We start from the raw sequence: 18236 nt of genomic DNA on the forward strand, positions 1-18236 counted from the left end.
GCTCTTTAAAAGCCTCAGCTATTGTGCCTCACACTTCCACTGCGTTTCATGGAGCCTTTGACTCTCTTCTTTGGAGAGCTGCCTTTTAAATTCAATGGGCCTTGACGAGGATCGAACTCAGGACTTCCAACCAGTCCTCTAACAGCCTGAGCTAACAGGCCAGAGACACTTTGACTGTGTTCCTTACAACTTTTAATTTTCTCCTTCAGACATTGGCGTGCAAAACAGAGTGACTGTTCATCTGAGCATTGAACCCTGATCCTATAATCTTCATCTTCCTGAGCTAACCCTAAGACTCGACAAAAAAGCCTCACAGACAAAGGTGACAAAGAGCTCGGAGAGGACGGACACATCGTGTGGAAGTCCAATACACAGAATACTATACTATGACTATTTTGGTTTAATTTATGACGACATTTTTATGACATGCTTCAGAGGACTTTGCACTATTAACAGTTTATTTGACTCAAGACAAGAGATGTGATGTGGCAAGCTTGTAAATTTTATTTTTCATGTGTAAATGTTTGTTACTGATTGTATTTTCTCATCCTTTTTGTTAATGAAGAAAAAACAGAAAAAAGCATTCACCAAGTAAGAAAACATTTATAGATACATACGCACATACAATATATTGATGTGATAAAACACAGTATCACATGAAGATGACCCGGAGGAAGCAAGAAACCTCTCGGGTCAAAGGAATTTACAGCAAATGTTAGTATCCAAGATGTGAGGAAGTATCTGTTGTGTGATGTCCTAACTTTGTGGATCACATCTGTAAGCAAAATGACTTTCTCCTTTAAATTTTAAAGATTTAAAGACACTCTTGACTAAAAAATAATTTCACAGACTTGTAAAATACATCCTTTATCTCTTCTGTTGTTTTTGACCAAAAAAACTGATCATTTCTTAAACATTTCCAGAGGGAGCTGTGACCTGTGAGACATCTTTGACAGAAACTTCTGCTGTTAATTCCAGGTGTGTGAAACAACCATGCACGTCGGATGGGTAAGTGTGAGATGAAACATACTGTACACTGACAGAGACAGAATACATTTACAGTTTACAATGTGAATTTTACCACTCTGCTGCAGGCACAATGTTAAACAAAGTTGACTAAAAAAAACTGAGGCGCCAAAACAAATCACCTGTTAGACTGAAAAAAACAGTAAAAGCTAAAATAAAAGCCCTTCAGAGATTGACGATGGACTGTTTCCACTTTTTGAATGATGATAAAAACTGGAATGTTTTCAGATACGACACATCTGTCATTGGCTTTTCAATCCCTGTCCACCTTCAAAATTTATTCTCATTTTGGTTTTTCAGCAGCGCCAACATGAACATTATGCTGACAACGGTAGTAAAAACACACCATGTATGACGATGTGGGTGTCAGGCTGAAAACAACTAGACTTTAAACAAAAAATAAAAAGTATTGTACCTCAAATATTCACGCACAAAGTCTATCCCACACATCAGTTACCCATGACCCGATACTGTGAAACCTCCACGCAAACCTTTATTATTGCTGCTTCTTCATGGCACAAATAATATAAACAATACATCATGTTATTCATACTATTATGTTCTCTTTTGCCATGCAAGCTCACTACAGTACTGCTTCTATATTAGCTTATATTACACAGAGCGACAAAAATAAATCAGGAAACGGAGCAGGTTCAGGTTTGATTAGCCACACACAGTGCCAGACTAACTTCTACAGCTGGTTTTACAGTTCGTGAGTAGATACAAAAGGATTATTATTGTTGTCATGTTCACACAAAATAATGGTTATGATAGTAATAGCAATATTTATAATAATAAAAAAACACATTCTCAGGGCATCACAAATATTATGAACCAAAGGGGGCCAAACGTAATGTTTGAAATAATTTAAACATTTCTGACATTCATTCCTTCGGGTGTTTTTCTTTTTTTTTTTTTATGTACAGTATATATTTATATTTGTATAGAAGTAGTGCTTCATTTTTAGAAATAACAAATGAAAAAACACAAAAGGGCTGCATTCTGTGAATGCTGTGCAAATAACATCTTTTTACATCAACCCTACAAACGTTCCCGTCCCCACAAACGCACCGCACCCTCCCTCTTATTCCTCACAAGCACTCACAAACACAGACTCATTCGAAACTTTGATTCCAAACCGTCGCATCTGCCGTCCACTGACAGACAAAAGACTGCAGTCAACTTTGATTCTGGCAGGTAAATGTACACCGGTTCAGCCAAGAAAAGCACTACTTTGTCTTATCGGCCTTAAACATCTCACAAGTAACGAGCCAAAGAGGTTCTGATAATAGAAACTCCACCTGCCACAACAGCTGGTCTTCTGACTCACTAGCTAAAGACAAAGTTCAGCCATAGTTGGAAATGTCTTCGTCCTGCATTTTAAATCACACTGTGACATCTTGACTCCTGTCTGATACAAGACAACATGGCCTCTACAAGGAAGAGAAATGAAGAGGACACATTTTCTCCTCCTCACCTGCCCTCATTTTACCTGCCAGCAGGACATTTAACTCCGACTGCAGAGTCAACCAAACAGAAACGCAGCAGAGGGTTGAAATCTCTTCCCTCCCTCAGCATTGTGGACATCAGACCCTCGGCACTGACTCACCAGTTGGGGAAAAAACATCAGTGAACCACAGACAGAGCTGCGTCTTTGTGTTTATAATCAGTGCTGGCAGTGTTGGCACCTCACTGATACGATACAGCGACCCAGGACCATCAGAGATACATCAGTTACTCAGTCACATCAGCTGCACAGCACCTGCTGACTGATACTCAGGAAACTCTCTGCCAAACTGCCACTTCCTGTAGCCAACATGCTTTTGGTTTCAAAGAAACTGCAGCAGCGTGGACCAGATACTGGCTCCTCTCCTCGGCATTTATCACCCATAATCCCCCAGGACACCATGCAGCAAACTGAACGAGTGAAGAGACAAGTGGGAAAACAACAAGAACAGTCACCAAAAGTGTGCAGAATATTCGTGATGTCTGCGACAATATCCAAATCTGAATATGACTGTTTCCTACGAGCATCTTCAGTCTAATGCTGCCTTTAAGTGCTGTCAGAAATATCAAAATGATGAGCATTTTGGGACTTTAAAACTTAGATTTCTGAGTTCAACAGCTTAAAAGCAGCATTTTTTCACCTTAGAGGCTCATGGGAAATGAAGTTCAGAGTTGCAAAGCAGAAACACCACTGTGCCGACCATGTGAACATCTCACTGACAAATATCTCCAAAATGTAAAACAAAACTGAAGAAAATGATGAAAAATAGAAAATGAAAAAGAAAAAGTCTTCCACAAACAGCTCCGAGATCACACTGGGAGTTAATACAATTATTTTTTTCCTTGGAATACGACACATATTCTTTTTCATTCAAGAACATGAACAGCAGTGTCTCACAAACATGTATGTATACACGTCTTTTTTTTTTTTTTTTTTTCAACAATACACGCACAAACTTTAAACTCGTGAATGAATTTTAAAATCAGTCAGAGTGTGTGAAGCATCCAGGATGTTACATGACAGAATAAAATAACCGATCTCCTCGCGCTGAGGAGGCCGCTGTAAGAAACTGTGACTCCCCGATGAGAGGCGAAAGAGGGACTTTTCACACAGTGCGACATCCCAAAGAAAGAAAGAGCGTCTTGGGTGAAGAGTGTCTAAAATGCCAGTCCTCGAGCTGTCCGATAAGATTCCTCAGCATGAAGGAAAAAAACACAAAGATCGACGAAAAGAAAAGTTCTGAAATTAAAAAGTCAGAATGTTTTTTTTTTCTCCCAAAGAAACAAAACACGAGAAGACGAGTGCAAAGTCTTGAGTCACGTTGGTGATGAAGACAAACAGTGATGATGATGATAATGGTTCCTTTTCTCCATGTTTCTAAACTGCGGCCATGTTTTAGATGAGATGCAGTCAGACGAGGCAGCGGAGGATCAGGTGTGGCTGACGGGAGTGATTTTGAGTTTAACTGGTGGTGCTGCTGCTGCATTCATGTCACGGGGAAATAGTTGTAAAAATGAACGTCTAACATCACATTAGTTGTTAATTAAACTCAGGCTGGGAGTTTTGACAGAAGATCTCTAATATGAATTCTGTCGTCACATGTAGATAATCATAGTTATTAAACAAATAAAGATTGAAGTGATTTTGTGATTAAAATACTTAAAATTTGCTTCAAGATTTTTCAGTGCATATTATTTACTTGTGGCCTTTTCAGGAAAAAAAAAAACTGTCAGGAACTGAAACAGCAGCTAAAAGTTATTTTAGCACATTCGCCTTTACTTTATCTCCACAAAGATATGATTGATTATGTTCTAAAGATTATTTTTTAAGACAACTCGTATTGTTCCATTAAATCACTGCTTACTAACTGCATTTTATTTCTACTGGTCTGACAGAAATTATTTTGTCGTTACACTGACAGCATCAACATTCAGTGGTTGGCTGCAGTCTTGGATCCACCAAACTTTCCTTTGTTTACTGTCGTTAAAATGCAGGAAAATCCCTTTAAAAGATTCCTGGAAATGTTCATGCACCAGTGAAGGCCGTTATCTACAAACAGTATTTACAGAGATTAAATGACGACATGTTGGACTGTAACTCTAATTTATTTTTCTCCGTGACCTGAACGCAGCACGCCATCTGGAGGTCATGAAGTCCGACTGAGAGCACTTCCTGGGAAGTCATGTGATGTGGTTACTGTACTCCCTCCCAGGTGTGATGACGTCCTGGGTGGGTCCTCGCAGCAGCAGCAGTGATGATGTGTGCGGTGGCAGCTGGTGTCTGAGGGGGGCGGGCCTAGATGGATTTGGAGGAATCCTGTTTGCTGATGAGAACCTCCAGCAGGCGGAGTTTGGCCTTGATCCTCTTGTACTCCCTGTACTCCTCCAGCATCGGCACCCGGTCCTCCTTCTGAACATTTCTGCAGCAGAGGGAGGAAATAGTGAGTCCTCTGAATGACACATACTTTTATTCCACAGCCCAGCACATACTGATGAGTCTCTATGGGGCTGTTTTACTGAACATTTCTCAGCTCTCTCCAAACAGGACCACACAATAGCTGAATAATGGCCCCAATCTGACAGAGGTCATTGTCATTTATCCTGTATAGTGTCTCATAGTGGAAGACAACCAATGGAAGGACAAGTATTTGTCTCGCCTAGTACTACAACATCCTCTGTGATGCTTCTGACCACAGTAATTGACATTCCCAATATACAATGTCTGTTTCTTGCCCCCCATCTTCATTTCGTACGGCCTGTGACAGATGATATATAACTGGCTGGGGTTCAACATGTAGTCTGACATGTTTCTGGCCACATTACAGCAGGAATCGAAGACACCATCATTGTCTAATCTGTCACAGTGATTATCTCCAATAAGGATGTTATGGTGACTCATTAATAAAAATAAAGGCCAAATCTTAGAGCAGCTATATCCTCCTGAGACCCTGTGTCCTCATATGAGGACGTCACATTTTGGGTTTACTTGACCTTATACTTCATTCTGCTTAACTTAGACCCGTTGTCCTTGTTTGTGGACACTTTTGTGCCATCTAGTGGTAGAAAGAGCACAACACACTAATCCATGTAAAAACAAGATGGCAGCCGTCTCTGCCATCTTGTTTTTACAAGTCAGTCTGCAGCCAACGCCGACACAAACATGGACAAAATCTGATAGTTGCAACTTGCTAATTTATGATTAATAACGTTTGTAGTTTGATACACCCTACAAATTTTATGAAAGGTAACAAGCTAAGATGCTGTTAATTACAAAGTACTCGTTTGAAGGAATTTATCATCAGCTAGTTAAAGGACATTAGGACTTTATTATCATTGACAACGTTTAGTTTTTTATACTTATCAGGTCCTACTGATCCCAAATAGCTAGAAGAAATTATAAATGCAAACAAAAGGGTCTCAGGACGATATTTTAAATGCCAAAATTGTGGCACATATTTTAGTGGAACTTTGACTTCCAGCTCGTTTTAGACTGGGTTTAACATTGCCTATGGAAATACTACAGTCCTCTGGAAAGTTATTTACTGTGCTGACTGGTGTGTGTCTGTCCAGCCTTCCCTGGTTAGCACTACTGTATTTCAGCTTCCTTGGATAAAGAAGGGTTAAAACATGAACACGTAACAAGTCATCCTGCATGTCTATCCATCATTTAATTTTTTTCAGGAGATGAGTAACACTGAATTTTATCTGCAGACAGGATTTTGTTTGTGTGCATGTGAGCGACTGTCTTCCACCTACCTTCCATTATGCTGATAAAAATCTTCCTCAAACTCCCGGATGGTCTTCCTCAGCTTCTTCTTCTCTGCTCTGGCCTTCCACAGCTGTTCCAGCAGCTCTGGCCTGGAGGATGATGGGATACATGAGGATGTATTTACAGAGACTACAGTTAAAGGTAATTATTAGTAACAAGATGAAGTACACTGACTAAATCACTTCAGTTATATTTTTTTCGACAGCAGTCATTTGGAACTTGACTCAGAGTCCAGAGAGAAAAGCCAGACAGGAAGTGAGGTCGCTCTGAGCAGGAACTGAGCTGTGGAGGCGTGAGGATCAGCCATCAGGATCATGTCCAGGTAAGAGACCTGATGTACCGTACTGAGCTGATGTGTGTGAGCGCGCTGTGAGCTCAGTGACACATTAACCAGATTACAGGCTCAGGAGATAAAATCTGTTTTCTGTCTGTGTCACATTATTCCTGCTGCTGCTGTCTGCAACCTCAGCAGAGACGGAGATCATCAGAGCTTTTAGTGAAGAAGGACTAATAATTAATTAAGGTTAAAAATCCTGCTGCAAAACTGCCAAAACTAGACTTACTGTGACTTTTGAAACTTTTTTTTTTCCTTACATTTTTATGACACACTATACTATAATTGTTTGTTTTTAAAACACAGACTATACTATGGCATTTATTAAAACTTTTTTTATGACATACTATGAACTTTGAGAGTTTTTGAGACATTTTTTTACAATTTAATTTTTCCCCCACATATGATCCTATTACATGTTTGACATAGTATACTATGACACTTGACATTTTTTAAGACATACTAAACTTTGACCTCTTTTTAAAATGTTTATTTATGACATACTATATTGTGAAAGTTTATGTTCACATTTTTAATGACATAATATTCAGACATTTTTTGCCAGTTTTTTTTTTTTTTTTTGGACATATTATACCATGACATTTTTGACACTGTGACATACTGTACTATGAATTTGGCTTTTTGTGGGGACATACCATACAATGGCATTATTATTATTTAACTTTTTTTTTATTATTATTTTTTTTTTTTTATAACACACTTAAGCAGGGGTTTTCAAAGTCTTAAAGACTGAATGTCATTTCACGGAGCAGCGTATGACTGGACACATGCGCAGAAAAAAATAAACAAAATATAGACAAGACAAAAAAATCTTTACATCTCATTTCCACATTACGCTGCCAGAAATCAACGTAATTCCTGACACATTAGCAAGCTGTCACTGGTTGCCATGCAACTAGTACGATTCTACAAGATGTTACTGCGAGGCTTGTTGGGAGGTGCAGTTTGATGCAGTAACACAGTAGTGAATTAAATGTAGACGACTGAAAGTGAAAGAATTGAAAAGGGCCGTGCATGATTAAAATATAATATGTGCATTTAATGTAATGTTCAGGAGCTGCACAAAAAGTTTGAGAGGGCCACTGCACTGAGAAACTCTGGTCTAAACAAAGGCAAACACAGGAAGTCTCCTCCTGGATCAGCTGTTAGAGCTGACTGCACAGAGAGCTGCTTCAGGGGCAATTTGCCAGAGCAACCTAGGAGGATGTCTGTCCTCCTGCAACCTGCAAGTTAGTCTCCATGTTGTGGTAAAGAACGTTATGTTACTGTCTTCTACAGAAAAACTTAAAAATTTAGACTAAATTAGAAAATTAGTGCAATTTTACATGAATTGAAATGAAGATGTAAACAAACACTGATATGTGTGACGCCGGTGGAAGTATAAGAGGATGAGCATTAACTGTGTGTGTGTGTGTGTGTGTTCTTACATGGACGAGGCGTTGGAGCTGGACAGCCGCAGGTCCAGTGCCAGCTTCCCAGACCCCTCCTCCATCTTGGCTTTCATTGAACAATCGCTCTGCCTGTCGGGTTGGTTCTGGCTCCGCATGGATCCCTCAGATGAAGTCACAAGGTCGACAGCCATGATGACCTCAGAGCTCTGCATCTCCCCACCGCTGCTCTCTCCCTCCTCCTCATCCTCCTCCTCTTCCTCCTCATCCTGGTCCTCCTCCCTCTCTTCTTGTTCTCCTTCTTTACGCTCGTCCTCCTCCTCCTCTTTGATCTCCTCCCAGAAATGAGCTGTTTCGCCCTCAATGATTGGCTGGAGGGTCTGATTGCGCCTCTTACTGGAGGGGGACACCTGGTGGAGGGAGGGGAGGTTAATGCAGGAGAATTGGAATGACAAGAGTATGTGAATTAATTTTTAATGTGCGAGGGACTAGGTACCATGTCTGAAGGGTTACTTTTGCTTCCAGAGGTACCATACCGAAAGTGTTTGGTAGGAACAGGGCTGTAGTGTAACAGATGTCGTGTTGTGTTTCTACGTACTGTGATAGGTGTGATGCTGACTCGGGTGAGCATCTGTTTGACCAATCTGTAGCGATCGTAGAGAGGCTTCACCACCAGACGCTCCTCTCTGGTCACCTGAGAGAGACAGAACAACTGGTTAAAACAAGTTTAAATGTGTGTTTTAACACGGCTTCACAGGGTTATAGGATGTTTGGTTACTTACCGGTCGGCCATGCAGACCCTCATAGTGCAGCAGGTTCTTCTGAAGGACCGTCTTCTCACAGGACAACTGCTCCTTGGTCATCTTCTGCAGAGACGGACACAGTTAATCATGCCATACTGATATAACCTTTTGACTAAACACGTTCTGGTCAAACTGTTCCACTTTTTATAGTGACGCCTTGTGCAATTAAGTGGCGTATGCTAATGTAAAGTTGCACAGCTGTCTGTGGATCAATAAGCTGACTATGTGACATCTTATGCAACCAATACAACCCAGTCAAACTATTAAAACCTAGGTAATGTAATGTTTCATGCCAAAAGCCCAGGTTGTCGGCTGTCAACAGGCTGCCGGCTGTCCTGTTCACAGCTGTGAGGCAAAAATCCATTGTTGTTATTTGACAATTAAATCCAGGATCTCATCGACACCTGAGCCCTGATCCAGTGCCTGATTAAATATCTGCTGCTAACCTTGATGTCATCCGGCCAGCCGTCCTCCTGCCTCTTCCCTTTGACCCTGCACTGGATCAGCTCCAGTGTTTCCTCCCTGGTGGGACGCTGACCCTTGACCTCTCCTACTGCATCGCTAGTGCCTTGTTCCAGCGTGGAGCCGAAGCTCTTGGGCAAGGTGTTGCTCCGAGGACGAGTCTGGGGGCCAAGCTCGCTCTCTGCGCGGTGTTTGGCATCTGTGGGAGGAGGATAACAGTGATGAGGAGAGAGATAAAGGGGGAGGGGACAGAGGGGGTGAAGTACGGAGAGGAGCCAGGACAAGAACAGGTGGTTTCAGAGAGAGAGAACGGGGGGAGAAAATCTTAAGTTTTCAGACGGCACATAAAACATGTTTCACTGGACACTCAGACATGCAGGAGTCTGACAGACAGCTGCGGTGGTTAAAGTCAGCCAGTCACAGTGCGAGGAGAAACATGCTTAGAAAAGAGACACACCCCGGACAAGAACACACAAACACCACACCCAGTCAGAACCCAAACACAACAAGCAAACACAGTTTTCCTGAACATTTCTCTAATGACGTCTGTCTCTCTAAAACATGAACAATGAAGACATTTAAAAGCCTGAGTCAGTCTGATGTCACAGACCGAGACCAACTGCTGCCTGCTGGGTATTTTCTCTAGATAAAGCGTGACCTTACTCTGCAATGATCCTATTCAAGTGTGTTTACATGCTCTGTGTGAAAGCATACGTTGTTAAGGTCTACACTCTGTTCCTTACAAGAACAGTTACACTGCATTACATTCTCACAGGGCTCCTACAGCTGCAAGTTAGACTTAAGACTTTATAAAAACTATTTTAATGCCACTATGAATTGATTTAAGACAAATTTTACAATAAGCAAAGCTGAGTAAAAGAAAACATGAACCAACATCAGTTACTCAGAGTCAGGGACAATTTGGGCCGATTATATATTGTAACATAGTTATACGTGGGGGAGACGAGGGTAAAAACAGAGCTGGGAAATATCTGGTGTTGGCAAGTTTTCTTGGCAATTTTGCGTTTCTCACTGATTCCCATCATGCCGAGTCTGATTTTTTTTTGCATAAAATACACGAGCCTCATATGCATGGCCTGGAAGTGGTTTCAGGCATGTCGCCAAATCTCACTTAAATAGCTAATTTTTTGTTGAATTTGCACTTCCACACGTCGTCCAAGGTACAGTGACACCTAAGCTGAATCCAAATGTCCACCCTCTGCACTTGCAGAGTGAGCCCTCACAGACTTCAGCTGTACGTAGTGTGACGTATTTACTGTCATCACGTAAAGTCTTCGAGGGCAGAGACTGCGAGCGACTGATAGACAGCCCTCGAGACTGTTTTACTCTTTGTCCTAGAAACGTTAAACTATCTAGCTGTCATATTCATGTAAATGTCATATAAGTTGATGAATAGTGCCTACTCATCTGTCCCTGCAGATAACAAGATATAAATCCAATGAAAAGCCTTTTTCTGTGACTGAACAAAAACATAGGTTATTAATTCATCTCTATATAACAGGCTACACATGTTCAAAAACAGAAACGTTTGTAAATAAAGACAGGACTATAACTCAATAAAGTGGGCATTACTGACAAAAACTTTTTTTATTCTTTTGTTTGCCTATTTCACTGCACAGCCTGATAGGCTGCAATAATAAAATGCATTTTCAGTCCCTCTACAGCCTAGGCTCCTACATATTTCTATGTCATGATGTGGTTGAATATTATTCCTGGCCTACACAAGCAATTTAATAGGCCTAACCATCAATAACCATTTTATACATTTAATTGTTTTTTTCAACAATTGAATAAACCACAACGTCACGTCCATATTGCAATGAATTGTGGGTTTTTAAATCAGTGAAATCTGCTGAAGTCTGCACCCCAAGCAGACTCTCTGGAAGTCTGCAGGAAGTCTAATTGAGGCCCCTTGTGGACTGGATGAATTGTGAATTTGGAGCCCTCAGCACTTCCAGAGTTCCCGTGAACGTGCCCACAAAGTCTGCGAGTGCAGTGAGGTCCGGCCATTTGGATTCAGCCCTAGCTAGCAGACAGTGGATCCTCTGCTCTGAATATCCCCACCAGAAACAAAATATGAGTGTCATTCATTCCACTATCCCAATCTGAGTGCAACAGGCATTCAGTAAATTATTTATAAAATATTAACAATTATTTTAATTTTAAAATGGAATGTCTGAAAAAGAAATATTCATAGAAGCCTATTTTCCATGGCATTTTAATACCAATTAAGGCCTTATTTTTGAAAAAAAAAAAAAAAAAAAAAAATTCAATTCCACAGGAACACTGTCCCAGGTATTATTATAAAGTTAATCCCAGACAATAATCTTATTATGTGCCCACAGCACTTTTCTCTATATGATTACATTGGAATAATGCCAGCAGTATAAAGTTTTGGAGTAAAGTTTTAGTCACAATGAAATAAAGCGCCTATTTATTTATTTATTTATCTATCTATCTATCTATCACTAAACGTCCCCAATTATACAGTGAAACTGTAATTAAAAAAACCTGCCATTGTCTTCCTCCTGTTACTTCACACTTCTGAGAGTTGTCTCTGGTTAAATGTCTCATCCAACATGCGGTTTCAACAGGAAACACACCAAAACAAGAAGCAAGATGCTCTCACAATGCCGCCTCATTGTGACTGTCAGTAGTGTATGTGATGTCTACTTACTGAGGGGTTGGTACTTACTGAGGTGATACGGTCTAGAGCTCAGGCCTGAGTAGGGGTGGAGCGGGGGCGTGAGTGTGTGATGGGGAGGTGAGCAGATAGAGGAGGAGGAGGAGGAGGAGGAAGGGAGGGAGGGAGCATGGTGGCGTCTGTATGAATGGAGCAAAGCCTGGTGCCTCAGCGTGCTTCTGGGTAAAAGGTGGTGCTGGCGTCCTGGTTGGCCGATCAGTCAATCAATCAATCAATCGGTCGGTTGGGCGATAGGAGGAGGAGGGAGGAAAGTGGAGAGCGGGTGCTCGAGTTATTGTCGTTTTCAATTTTGATTTGAAACAGAAAGAGAAATGTTTCGGCCACTGCGTTCTCCGGAAAAGGAGAGCCGTCACCTCACAATGAGAGGGTGGACGAGTTTCATGGGGTGTGTTCAGTTTGGTGAAACGATGCGAAAGAGACACGACAAAGTGCAGAAAACTGTTTCTATACATCAGATACATCAAAGTTTACACTCTAACATCTATGGCTGTGTCGCTGGGAAGGACCAGCACGTAATCAAAGGACAAAACTTCTGCAGCCTCAGTTTTAATTTCTAATCAAAAGGTTCATGTATGTGTAACTTAAAGTCTCCTCCGCTGTTTCACCTTACTGAATTCAAAGAAATGGATGTGGGATCACAAGGACGCACCAGCACACTGGAGGGTGGGAGCCACGCATGTGAGAGCCACGTCAACCCCTGGCATGTGAGTGTATGAGAATATGTGTGTGTGTGTGCGTGTGTGTGTTAGACCAGCAAACATGCAATGTTGTTATCAAGGTCAAAGGTTAGGAGTGGGGAGGGTGAAGCCATCCAGCATTACACAGGATGGCACACAGACACTCTAACCTCGACACACAAGCACACACACACACACACACACACACACACACACACACACACACACAATTCATCTTCAGAGTAAAAAGTATGAGCGGTTCTACCTTTAATCTGCCTGCGGATCTTTGTGAGGTCGGTCATCCATTTGAGAACTTTGGGGTTAGCTGCCTTGTCTCCGTGAGAGGGCTGCAGAGAGGAGGAGGAGGAGGAGGGAGAGGAAGAGTTGGTGTTCAAGGTCATGACAGAGCTGCAGAATTTACAACACTAATTTGTGCACCAGGCTGATGGTTTTAACAGAGTTGACTTGATTTCTGGTTTTGCAGGTCCAGTCTGGTGTACGGTCTTAAACCGGTTTGATTCAATTCAAACCAGCCGAACCAGCATTTGTTAATATGACAACTCTGGCAAATTAAACTGTAGCCTGTACACGACGTCATCAACATCGACAACTTGTATTGGATGTGTAAAAAGCAATATGATAACGTGATAAACATAATGTTTCATAGCAAATAAGTGGAGTCATTTTAGAGTCACTTTACATCTGTATTTGTACCTTATAGTTCCTCTCCTTCTCAAATTGCTCTTCAAACTGCTTGATTTTCTTCTTCAGGTGCTGCAGCTTCTTGGTGAGTTGATGGGTCACTGAATCTCCTCCTCCTCTCATCGCCTCTTTGGATCCAAATGATGCTCGCCGCGGCCTGCAGTGACAGAGATACATCTACATCAATGAACTGAAAACGACTGGAGGTGCGATTACAGACTTTAAACACACACACAGAACACAGCTAATATGAGACAGTGATTCGAGCAGCAGCTGCATCGTACCTCTGTGCTTTGGTGGGTGAGGTGGCGTCCGGGTCCTGCTGGAGGAATCGCTGGGCCCCGTGCACTCCGAAGTCGAGAAAGCGTCGTGCCAGGAGGTGATGGTGAGAGCGGGACGAGGAGGGGGAGGCTTCCTGCCCTCCCTCCCCCTCGTCCTCCTCGCCATCCTCCTCCAGGGGGAGCAGCGGGAGAGGAACCATGCGGCCGGCCAGCGGGGAGAGCTGCGCCTCTCCGCTCTCGCTGTCATCCTGCCAGGATTTGAAAGCTGGGACGGGGTCTGAAGAGAGGAGGAGAGAAATGAAAGAGAGGTGTGAGTCAGCAAAAGTTAACAAAGGTCAGGAGAGGAGGGAGAGAAAAGACAAATTAAAGCCGAGACAGACTTTTATCCGTTTCCAAACGGTGTTGTTGTTGGCGCCACTTTTACAAAGTGTCCACACAGGACACTGCATTTTGTTTTCCACAGATAATTTGCTGTTTCCGCTACTGGGGATAGTAATGGCAAAGAAATTACACTGATCCTCTTTGAAAACTGGTGACTAATAGCTACTGAGGAAAACAACAGCGCTATCCTCTTCCTGTTTTAGTTGCAAAATGGTTGACGCACTTCCTTTGTGCCTTTAATTAAGCCCTCACTTTCCATTGAGATCACATATGGTGGCGTACAGAATTGCAAAATGAAAGCGAGGCTTATAGGGAACCTAAACAATGATGATGGTGTCATTATTCTACAGCCATTACATCGTGCAATCAATATTAACTTCATAATGTTAAGTTAAAGCAACAAACATCTATTTCCATTTTAATAATTAATGTAATATTAACAAGAGTTTACGTGTGAGGTACATATCAATAAGACACACAGCCTGGGAGGGGGCTGTCAAGCGAATACATTCAACAACAAATTCATTTTCTTCTTCAATACCCTGCTGAGTCACTCGCTGCATGATTAACGGTGTCTTGACTGTCAGCGTTTTGCTAATAAGCTGAGTCGAGGGGAAAAAGGGGGAAGGACGGGGTGAAGGAGAGGGTGAGGGAGGGGTCGTGGCGATAACGAGACAGGGATGAGAAACAGAGCAGCAGAGTCAGGGGAAAAAGTGTTTTGAGAGAGGAAAGGTGTCCTGATCAATCCGCCCAGTGACCCTGTAGCACGAGGGAAGAGCGAACATGAGTGGAAGAAAACAAAAGAGTCCCCCAGCTGTGTTAGATGAGTGTTCCACATGCAGGGATTAGTTTATGATCAGTATCACACAAGCACATTTGAAAATGTGAGAATGTATTAATGAAGTTTTCCGTCCAAACCAGCAGGCAACCACCAACGAGGAAGGATGAAGAGGAGAGGTAGACTGGTGGATGGGCGGGTAGATATGAAGCTACTCACCATGGCCTTCTTTCTGCAGGTGCATACATGAGAAGTCTATGGGAGGGAGGTGGAGATGGGAGGGGGGTGACGCTGTTTGGATGGAAGGAGGACAAGAGGGAGGAAGGAGAAGAGGAGGAAGACGAAGAAGGAGGGACAGGGAGAGGACAGCAGAGACGAGGAGCAGTGAGGTCAATCATTCCTAACAACATTCATTCAGTCAGTGGAGTTTTACAAAAGTATGGATCACAACTCTGACAAAGATCTCTTTTAACAAACTAAGCAATGCAACGTGATGAAATCATACATTTTTGGGACACACACATGATCATAAGTGCTCTATCGTAGGCAACTTTCTCGAAGACGTTTCGCCTCTCACCCAAGAGGCTTCTTCAGATTTAACGATTAGTTAAACAATGGTTATAGCTGAAGAGACTTCTTGGATCAGAGGTGAAACGTCTTCAAGAAACTCAAGCAAGTCCAGTTGCCTTCGATATAGCACTTATGATTACCATGACCTGGATGACTGAGAATCTTCACTGACTCGACACACATGAATTTTTTATTTCTCAATGTTTAACGTTGTGGTGCCCTCGAGTCAAATTTGAAAAAGATAATCTGAGATTAAATACACTTAAAGAGCAGTGTGTAGGATTTAGTGGCATCAAGCAGTGAGGATTGCAGATTTTAACCAGCTAAGACCTCTTCCATTTGCCAAGTGTGAACTCCCAGTCAGGATTCCTTGTTTAAGAGGTTTTTACCAGGAGCCAAATCATCTGCAGAGGTCTCTTCCTCTCAAAAACAAACGGACCAGGTGATCTGAACCAGTAAAACACTAGAAACATGACAGTGCAACATGGTGATCTCTGAGAATAAGGACCAGCTCTGTATGTAGATAAACGGCTCAAGCTAAGGTAACGAAAACATTATGATTCTTATTTTCAGGTGATTATACACTTATGAAAACACACTTATCATATTCAGTTTCTGCCAACAGACGCCCCTAAATCCTACACACTGGACCTTTAAATCTCGATACCTCAGTTCAGGAGCTTTTTAAGACAACATCATTAAAAATATAACTGGCTCTTAACTTAAAATCATACAGAAAAATATGGCAAAATAACCTGGGAGAAATCATAATTTGAAACCACATTAGAGAAATAAGTCCTCTCACTTTTTTGTGGATCCATAAATAAATAAAACACATCAAAACAGAGAAACATTGGACTTTTTCCTTCTCTAACACAATGACTTGACTATATATCTCTTACCTTCCCATTGGTTGTCAGGGAAGAGCTGGAGGTGGGGGTTGTGCCCAGGGTTTGGTTGGCATGGTGACAGGTGGTTCATGTTGGTCTTACTGGTGTTGGCGTTCTGATCACGGCATGAATCTGAGTCCTGGAGGAAGAGAAAGAGAGAAATGAAGAAACATATCAAGGAAGAAAGGAAAAAGGAAACAATTCAAAAAGAGGGAGTATAGAAGGACAGAAAGAGAGAAATGAATTAAAAGGAAACAAAGGACGTTAAGTACAGTAGGGAGACAGATACTGTAACTAATTTGAGGCAATATTTTGCTAAATGGTTTTTTAACAGACCAAAAAAATTATTTTTATGTACTTTACAGAAGACAATAATTAAAAGAAGCCTCTTTACAACAATTTACTTATAACATTACGTAAAAAGTTCAAAGAACTTCAATTTCTATGCACAAAATATATAAATTCAAGATTTTCAATGACTCATATCTACTTTTGTCTATTTAAAAAAAACAAAAAACTTTTAGGACCTTGATTTCTTTTCATAAATGAATAAACTTTCAAGGATTTTACTGCACTATAACACCACAAACGGACAAACATCAAAATCCAGACAGCTGCTGTCTAGAAAACAAAATTAATTTTCTCGTGACACATAATTTCTATATGTTGAGAAACTGGCCTTTTGTTTTCTGGAGATTCGACATAAATTGACCCATTATCATGAGAGACTGAGCTTTTTATCCAAGATAATAACCATGCAATCTTGAAATAACAGCATTTAAAATTAATTATATGCCCAACTGTTCTCAGCTTTTGTACTTGTGTGCTTGTATTTCAATTAAATTTGAATTTAAAAAGCTCCTTAAAAACAAAAAAGAAACCATTTTAGTGCCAGCACACACTGAGACACACTGATAATATTCCACTAGGTACTTACACAGCTTATGGTGTCAGTGTGAGTCTGCTCCATGTTGTCACAGGGTTGATTGTCCTGCCTGAAAACAAAGATAAGATGCATAAGATATCAAGAGACTAAATACTCCCAGTATTTTCCCAAATTGTAATTTTTACAGGACATAACTTTCAGATATTTTCCCTCAGGTATGTAGAGCTGATTTGTTGGTTATTGCTATGAAAAATAAAAGAGTATTTTGTTCATGTACCTGATCAGACTTCAGCCACCACACAGACCTGGGAAATCTCTGGCTTTGAGTGAAACCATTTTGAACTAACTCTCATCCAGAACAATTTAATGATGATAACTTGTAGATCTCAAAATATTTTCGTCATAATCCTGTAACCTTATTTGGAGTCTTCCTGAGACACTGTTGTTCTCTGAGGCAGGTCAGCTGAGGAGCAGTTACACAACTAAAAGCCTTTCCATATCAAGAATGATTAACTGTGGGAAAAACTCATAAAGCTGCTGCTTCACCTCTCAGAAAATCTCACATTTGTCACACCTAAAATCAATGCCCTGTCTACTGATCGTTTTACCCCACTGATTAACTTTAACCTATTTTTCCTGATTAGCTGTATCACAGCATTAAAGCACTGGCTGCTTGAACCCTTTTTACAGTTTAACACTGCGTGCCACATGAACCACGCTACATTAACTGGGCTCGTTAACAATCACAAGCTGCAGGCGTGATGCAGGATGACGTATGAGGTGTGAAACTACACGAGCAGGCAGTGTGAATTAATATGTGTGATACGTGCGAGCGAGATAATAAAGGTCTGTTTCAGCGTAAAAACGAGCACCAGCTGAGACGGCATGTCGGAGTGATTAGTAAACATGAGGTGTCAAGTGATCGTTGTGACAACGCTGCATGTGTTTGTGAAAACAAATTCCTCTTTAGGAAAGAAGGAAGTTTTCTCTCTGCTGGCACTGAGCTAAATATCACATTTACTTCATCCAAATCAAGC

At 41.3% G+C, this 18236-nt stretch overlaps 1 protein-coding gene across 4 annotated transcripts in view; it reads right to left on the reverse strand.

The window, feature by feature from the left end:
- Positions 1-481: 481 nt before the first annotated feature.
- Positions 482-18236, reverse strand: part of fam13b (family with sequence similarity 13 member B) — a 123561-nt gene continuing 105806 nt past the window's right edge. For 2 of the 4 annotated variants that reach the window (XM_050041951.1, XM_050041952.1), the window contains exons 12-24: positions 17251-17308; positions 16326-16452; positions 15073-15144; positions 13698-13971; positions 13426-13570; positions 12977-13058; positions 12026-12217; positions 9294-9508; positions 8827-8910; positions 8643-8738; positions 8084-8454; positions 6289-6390; positions 482-4952 (exon numbers count right to left, since the gene is read on the reverse strand). In XM_050041951.1, the coding sequence (XP_049897908.1) occupies positions 4829-4952; positions 6289-6390; positions 8084-8454; positions 8643-8738; positions 8827-8910; positions 9294-9508; positions 12026-12217; positions 12977-13058; positions 13426-13570; positions 13698-13971; positions 15073-15144; positions 16326-16452; positions 17251-17308 (1942 nt within the window). In that variant the 3' untranslated portion in view covers positions 482-4828. The remainder of the gene's footprint in view (positions 4953-6288; positions 6391-8083; positions 8455-8642; positions 8739-8826; positions 8911-9293; positions 9509-12025; positions 12218-12976; positions 13059-13425; positions 13571-13697; positions 13972-15072; positions 15145-16325; positions 16453-17250; positions 17309-18236) is intronic. The other 2 variants (XM_050041954.1, XM_050041953.1) reach the window with 2 other exon arrangements.

The sequence above is a fragment of the Epinephelus moara genome, chromosome 4 (assembly GCF_006386435.1).
Source record: "Epinephelus moara isolate mb chromosome 4, YSFRI_EMoa_1.0, whole genome shotgun sequence".
In the NCBI taxonomy this organism is placed as follows: Eukaryota; Metazoa; Chordata; class Actinopteri; order Perciformes; family Serranidae; genus Epinephelus; species Epinephelus moara.